At 40.9% G+C, this 7,979-nt stretch overlaps 1 protein-coding gene across 2 annotated transcripts in view; it reads right to left on the bottom strand.

The window, feature by feature from the left end:
* Positions 1–694: 694 nt before the first annotated feature.
* Positions 695–7,979, bottom strand: part of Ahr (aryl hydrocarbon receptor) — a 40,864-nt gene continuing 33,579 nt past the window's right edge. Inside the window, exons 10-12 of one of the 2 annotated variants that reach the window (XM_036206574.1) lie at positions 7,279–7,457; positions 5,984–7,197; positions 695–2,148 (exon numbers count right to left, since the gene is read on the bottom strand). In XM_036206574.1, coding sequence (XP_036062467.1) covers positions 2,011–2,148; positions 5,984–7,197; positions 7,279–7,457 — 1,531 coding nt within the window. In that variant the 3' untranslated portion in view covers positions 695–2,010. Of the gene's footprint in view, positions 2,149–5,983; positions 7,458–7,979 lie in introns of both variants that reach the window. The other variant, XM_036206573.1, reaches the window with a different exon arrangement.

Here is a 7,979-nt window from a genome sequence, read left to right on the forward strand (position 1 = left end):
GCTGGATGGGAAGAACTCCAGTCTCATACACACAGCCTTAGATGTGGATTTCATCTAGAAGTTAATCCTTCTGTCCAGTAGTGCCTTAATAACTCCTTCTGTTTGGCATTTAGCAATACAGACAAATGCATATTCAATTTAATGTGATTTTATTATTCTTAGATGTTTTAGTTATTTATATAGATTAAAAACACACTATATTGCCTTTAAAACTTTCAGTTTTATGAGTGTGTAATTAAATGTTACCATACTTACAATGTCCAAAGTAATTTTTAATTGAACACTTGTTAACATGTTGCAGAGATTGACAAAATGATTTCTATGACAACTTTTAATGAAAATGGAGCATAAACCCAGACCACTGGTCTAAACCCTTAGTGATATCTCATGCTGGAAGCAAATTGTGAAATGTCTTAGACAGTCGTTTTTCAATGCTTAATCCTAAAGATTCACAATTTTGACTGAAAATGCATGGAATTAAAAAATACCTTTACCTGAAACCATGTTTACATACCTTCATTTTCTAAAAGAAAAATAAAAGAGCCTGTTTCAGTGTTTCTCAATCTTCCTAATGCTGCAAGCCTTTGATATAGTTCTCCAGGTAGTGGTGACCACAACCATGCATTTACTTTCATTGCTACTTCGTAACTGTAATTTTGCTACTGTGATGAATTATAATAAATATCTGTGTTTTCTGATGATCTTTGGTGCCTCCTGTGAAAGGGTTGTTTGACCCCCAAAGAGGTCAAGACCTACAGCTTGGGAACCAACACCAGCTCAAAAGCCTCAACTCATTATTTGATTTCTTAACAAGATACATTGAAAAAATATGCATATGAGGTAAGGACTAGTCTTAAATGAAAACTGAAAATATTTTACAGATTATTTTGTTCGTTACATTTATGCAATGCACCTTTCATTTCATTCATTAAAACATCTTGCACCAAACATGGCATCTTTAATCTTAACACTCCTCAAATATGAGAAAAACTAATAGCTTCCACTAGTATAAGAAGTGAAATTTATAACAAAAAGGATTGCAGACCCAACATAGCTTTTAAAGACAATTTATACACAATGGAATGAGTGCTTTGCTTAATCACTACAGAGCTAGGCAAACTCCTCTTCCCTTCCCTGCAGCTGGAGGACGCGGCTGCCTGGAGTCCTTTCCACGGTGGTGTCCCATTATCAATATAGAGGTGTTGGAGAAAGCAAACAGTGGTATTCGCAGAACGCCACTTCTCAGAAAACACTGTTAAAATGTACGTGCTACTGTCTTCATATTTATGTAATAATTAAATAATTTTAGTAACAGGTTATTTTGAAAATTTTCCACATAAGGCACAGAGGAACATCCAAAGTCCAGAGCAAGTATATTACATAATAAATAGTTATCTCTCAGTCATCATTGCCCTTTATCTGAAGGACAAGGGCAAGTAGTGCAGTAAAAACATGCCTGAATGAACAAAAACGATGGGATTTAGGATATTCCAGTAATAACTGTGTGCAGAAAGAATATTAATTCAAAAAAGATAAAGGTAGACAGAAAAGGATGTGAGGCACTTATATTAACAGTGCAGAAGGAACACATTGAGATTTTTCTTTTGATAAAAGCACCAAACCATTTATTTTAACATCTGAGACAAAAACAAGTTAAAAATATAGGAAATTAATTAGTCTTGTAACTCTGTATTTGGTATACTAACAAGAATCCTGAAGTTCAAAGCTCAAAGTACTTCACTGTTTTTCGGGCTGAAGTCACTGAGCAGAGGAATGCAGCTTTGCAGAGTCCTCAAGCTCTCTGCCGTGAGCACTGTGCACCCAAGGTGCGGAAGCCATGTCAATGCATGTGGTCTCTCCCTGCGCTCCCAGGGAGCTTCCCATTCTATAGGTGACTACAATATGTTTGTAAACTCCTTTTCCAAGCACAGAGATTCGAATCTGGTTTGGAAAAACAGTGCTGATGCCCAGCATTGACAGTTCCTGAAAGAATTTCATCCTGGCTTGAAGCTACAGGAACCCACTGGGTGTGCTATCAGGAAAAGACCTGGCTTCTGCCGGATGATGAAGATGAGCAGCCGTCTGCGTGTGACCCACGCTGTTTAATTCAGACGAATAGGTGTCATTGAACACTCCCCGATTTTGAAACTGAAAACAAAAAACAGCAGAGTGGCTTGTTAAGAGCTTTAAACACCACCTTAAAAGAACGCTCTAGACCCTTCAGTCTGCATCATTCTTGCTGTTCCTATAACATTACTTGATAGGTATGATTTAATAAATTTATTTGTAATACATGTTTAATTAACTTTTCTGCGAGTTACCAAATGGAAAATGCTTGCTTGCTGTGTTGGCTGGTTTTATGTTAACTTGATGCAAGCTAGAGTCATCAGAAAGGAGGAAACCTCAACTGAGAAAATGCCTCGAAAGATTAGATGGAAGGCGAGCTGGGCGTGAAGATCAGCTGTTTTCTGAGAGCACAGAGAAGCTGTGTTCTGGAGTCAGCCAAGGAGGCCCCTTGTGCTGACAGCTGCACCTGGTAGTGTAAGAGTCACCCAGGGGACACTGGTTTTGAAGGCATGAAGGGGTCATGGGGAGCAGCTGAGGCTTGGATCTGTGAGAGGCCAGGAGAGGCCATTGGTGAAAGTGCAACTTCAGTGCAGTTGAAGGCCCACAATTAAATGTGGTCATGGAGGGAAGTGGAGGCTTGGCACCATGAAGAGAGTCCAGGAGAGGCTATTGGTGAAAGTGCAGCCCAGTTGCAGCAGAAGACCCTAGCATTTTGGAGATGCCAGTCCCATGGGATGACCACCAAGAACAGCAGCAGCTACAGCGGAGCCGCTGGATCTTAGAGGATAAAATGTTAGGCTGCAGAGGGTGGAGCCTGAAGAGTAACCCATGCCCTTTGGAGGAGCCCAGAAGACTGGGAGTGGGTCCCAGACACTGGCCACTGAGTTATTTAGAGTTGGAGTTTGGTTTTGCTTTGATTTTACTGTGATTGTGCTTTGGCTCTTTCCTCTTGAAGTTAGAAGGTATTTAATAGTTTTTTGATTATAGGACCCTGCAGCTTAAAGACTTTGAACTTTTAAAAGAGATTTTGGATTTTAAAAGATATTGAATATTTAAAAAAAAAAACCTTTTAATGTGTTCAAATTTGTAAAGACCATGGGACTTTTAAAGTCATTTATCTTTTATATTTTATATATTTACATTTATCTTTTATATTATATATAAATATAATATTATAAATATATAAGATATAATTTATCTTTTATATTAGATATTGTATTAGTATTAATGTGCCATCTTGGGGATAAACGAGAAAAGAAAGGCTGACTGAAAAGTGATGTTTTACGTGTCAAGTTGACCAAGGGTCAGTCGTACTGGCTAGTTTTATGTCAACTTAACTTAGTTAAAATTATTGGAGAGGAGAGAGCCTCAATTGAGAAATTGCCTCCATAAGATCTGGCGGTAGGCAGAAGCCTGTAGAACATTTTCTTAATTAGTGGTTGATGTGGGAGGGCCCAGCCCATTGTGGGGGTTCCACAAGAAAGCAGGCTGTGCAAGCTATGGATGCAAGAAAGTAAGGAGCACTCCTCTGTGACATCTGCACAAGCTCCGCCTCCAGGTTTCTGCCCTGCTTGAGTTCCAGCCTCTCCTGTTTTTTGATGATATGAAACTGTGAGTGAAATAAACCCTTTCTCCTCAAGTTGCTATTGGTCATGGCATGTCACCAGCAACAGTAACCATAACTAAGACACTTGCCTTCTTACACCAAAACTAGGCTCATTTTCGGAACTGCTGGAGAAAAGGAAGGACAAGTTAAGAGTTCTATGGGGCCCAGAGGCTCCCTAGTAAGGCCTTACTCAAGGCCAGAAAGTCTGAGCTTGCCTTACCCAGCAGGGCTGCACAACAGGATGATTTGGCCAAAGGTATAGTTACGAGGTGTTGAAGGGTCTACACTTGGTTGTACATTGTGCTTTGGTCTTGAAAGGGGAGGTCTTTTGCCTCTCCCCTTGCTAGTGTATAAAAAGCTCATTAGAAATAAACTCAAGGCTGCTGGGTATTGACCCAGGGTCCTCCCAAAGCTATCCTGCATCTCTATCATTTTTCTTCATCTACTTCTATATTTCCTCACTAGCATTTCTCAGTTCCTCACTCCCCCCTTCAAGGGACCCTTTGATAGGTTAGAGCTGAACCCCAACACTGGACCCCAACACAGAGGGTCCCTTGAATAAGGCCTTACTAGGGAGCCTCTGCGGGCCCCCAGAGTTCATAGTCCATAGAACCTTCACATTATAATGTATAGTTGATGTAAAAAAATAAAAATAAGATAAGTCATAAAATCATTCCTGTAGCTGCTTCAATTAACTCATTTATTTTGTAGTGCTGGAGATCCAGTGAAGGGCCTTGCCAACCCTCTAGATCCAGCTAGTACATGCTAGTTCGGTGCTCTACCATGGAGCTATACTCAGGTCCTTTTAGCAATTCTATTCTGTCTCACTGTTTTCCAGGTTGCCTTTGAACTCTTTCTATAGCCCCAACATCAGGCATGAGAAGCACCCTTTTAAGTTGTTGGTCACGGTTTCATATAAGTAACATACAAGTAATATACAGACTGTACAGGTTGTATTTGTATATTCTGGCACACACACACACACACACACACACACATACACACACACACACCTGTGCATTCCAACAATTAAAGAGACCATCAATTTGAAAGAGAGCAAGGGGGGATAGATAGAAAGGTTGGAGAAGGGAATGGAAAGAGGGAAATGATGTAATTATATTTTTTAATTTCAAAAAAATTATTTTAAAAAATAAAATTTCATGTGTATGGGTGTATGGCCTGCATGTTTACATGTGTGACACAAGTGTGCAGTGTTCAAGGAGGCAGAAGAGGTCACTCAGTCCCTGGGAACTGGAATTATGGACAGTTGTGAGCTGCCCGGGTGGGTGCTGGGAATCAAATACAGGACCTTTAGTAGAACAAGCAAGTGTTAATTGATGAGCTATCTCTCCAGGTCCAAAATGTTGTTAGTTTTTGTAAATGTCATCACATAATGACTCATATGTACATTCATTTATCATTTACATTAGGAACATTTGGATTCCTTTTTCTAGTGATGTTGAATCATATAGTGAATTACTGCAGACTACTGTCATCCTACTATGTGTTCCTGTTGTCTGTCAGTACCCAGTGAATTACTGCAGACTACTGTCATCCTACTGTGTTCCTGTTACCTGCCTATCAATACCCATCAGCCAGCACAGTTCTGCTGCCATTTCCAGTGTCTGAGGAATCAGCTGTGGGTGTTTCCACACATGGATGTGCTAAGTAGTTCTACTCTGTGTTCTATGGCCTCCAGAGGCACCACTTTGAGGCAAATGATAATATGACAAAGTATATCCAATTCATAATTAATCAATTTTCTTTATGATAAATATTAAATTTGAATGGACCTGAATGCTATCAGGAAAAATATTAAGAAAAACCACCATCCATCATTCTCCCCCCCCCCGGCCCCCCAAATCCCACACAATCAGATAAAGCAGACATACTAATAATCTAGAAGAAACAATCAGGATTGAGATTCAAGCCACACTCAAATAGCAAACAGGGCAATGAACTTAATGTTAGTCAAGACATTTTTAGAAGCTAATCCAGTATATTTTCAAATAAACTAATATTCTCTAACAGAAATTAATTAGTGGTGAGCATGATATACCTTTGAGTGGCAACAAAGAACAGCTATTAAATTATGTTAACATCAACCTATTTTTAAGAAAATTATTTAAATAATTTATTTGTACTATTTTAAGTAAATTGTAACGACCTTTGTCATATGAACATAAATATACTAAATGCAGTTCTCAAGTCACTTGCTAATTAAAAGGGCTCTGACAATATGTTTCAGCATAACAGACAATATGGAGATGCTTAGGCCTGAGAGATCTATTCAGCTCTAAAAGCCCTTACCTTGTTTGGAAAAGCCTGGGAGCCTGGAACTGCAGGGCTGTACTGCATCTGGTTCACAGAGGTGGGCTGAGGCCCTGGCTGGCACTGGTACATGGACATGGCCCCAGCATAGTATGCCTGAGGAGGGACTATGGCTGACTGTGCATTTATCCCATGTCTTTGGTTTTCAGGAACTTGTAAACAAGTGACAAAATCTTCTAAATTAGAAGTAGTGGGGTGCAGGGGCGGCTCAAAATGCTTTCCAGGAAAGTCCAACTGTGCACACTTAGAGTGTTGTGGTAGCACAGACTGATTACAGGGAGCAAAGTTCTGTGTGTAAGGCATGCTGTCCACCTCAGACTTGTAGGGGAACTCCTGAACAGTGCCCTGTAAGTCTGAAAAGGCATTGTAATGTTTTAGTTCCTGCTGAGGACAGTTGAAAGGCACAGGAGGGGTGGGGTTCCAACTTGCAAACATGTCATTGACTTGCATATGCTTCATTTTCTGACCCAGCTCTTGCTGGGGTAGCTCCATCTGACCCAGCTGATGCTGGGGCTCCATCTGAGGACATATCTGTTGCTGGGGCTCCATCTGAGGACATATCATCTGTTGCTGGGGCTCCATCTGAGGACACAGCTGATGCTGGAGCTCCATCTGAGGACATATTTGTTGCTGGGGCTCCATCTGAGGACATATCTGTTGCTGGGGCTCCATCTGAGGACATATCTGTTGCTGGGGCTCCATCTGAGCCAGCTGATGCTGGGGCTCCACTGCCTGAGTTTGGTGCTGCTGTAGCTGCTGCTGCTCTAAATGCAGGCGTTCCTGCAGCATACAGCTTAGGTGCTGAGTCACAGGCTGCTGCTGGCTGGCTGAATTTAGCAAGGTCGACTTGTTTAGAGAATCTTGCACATATGTCAGGATTTCATCTGTTATGTCGATGTCTCTGAAGTCAACCTCACCAGACAGGTCAGTCCTGAAGAACTCCTCACTCCGCATGCGTCTGATATCATCAAAATCAACCCCTAGGTTTCTCATGATGCTGTACAAGTCATTGTTTTTATTGTCTGGAAAGAACCCCGGGGGGCCTCCAGAGAGGGCAAGGTTCATGTCCTGAGCATGTGCAAGCTGCTCATGTTTCCACACAGTCTCACTCCCTATCGGTGCAATGCTGTCTTGCCAACCACTGCATTCATTTGCAGAGTCTGTGAGGAAATGGCTGTCTAACGGTGCAGGACCTGAAGCAGGACAGAGATAGATGGACTCATCCTGTGGGATCATGGCATTCATCAGGGAACTGGGGTGGAGAGAATCCTTACTTGGGGTTGACTGGGGAGCCCAGTCTTTTCCACTAGCACTGCTTTTGATCTGGGTTGGTAAGGCCTCCTTCATGGGAGGGAAGGGGCTGGAGAGCTCATACAGTACAGCCTCTCCAGTAGCAAACATGAATGGCAGTGTCATCCTTCGCTTCTGTAAGTGTTCTCTTCCTTCTTCCTCCCTAACAGGGCGGCAAGAACAGCTGCATAAATTAACATTGCAACACACATGTTTTTAAAAGGAGAAAAAAGTAATTAAAATGTACTAGAGCAGAGCCTGATAACACAGAACATGGATTTTATTTTGAACCAAATTCTTAAGACTACTGTTATGCAAATATAGCTAAAACTATTCAGGAAAATTATATAATTATTGAAAAATTGTAAACAAAGTAATAACTAGGAGACATAAATGGAACAGAAAACAAATGGGCAATAGTAAAATCAATAAACGAAATGCTTGAGCCTGAAAGAGACTAATGAAGGCAGAGGTCTGCATGTTATATCAGTCAATGGATTTGTGAAGCACAAATCCATGTACTCTTATGGAGAATACAAACATTCACTATGGCCATGGGCTGATGACTTAGTTCTGGACAGATGTTGATTCTTCTCTCAAAGAGCTATGTCATCAAAATCCCATCAGTTTCATTGTTGGGAATTTACAATGCATTCTAAAGTGCATTTGGAAACAAAGTGTAAAC

The sequence above is a fragment of the Onychomys torridus genome, chromosome 14, assembly GCF_903995425.1.
Source record: "Onychomys torridus chromosome 14, mOncTor1.1, whole genome shotgun sequence".
NCBI lineage: Eukaryota > Metazoa > Chordata > Mammalia > Rodentia > Cricetidae > Onychomys > Onychomys torridus.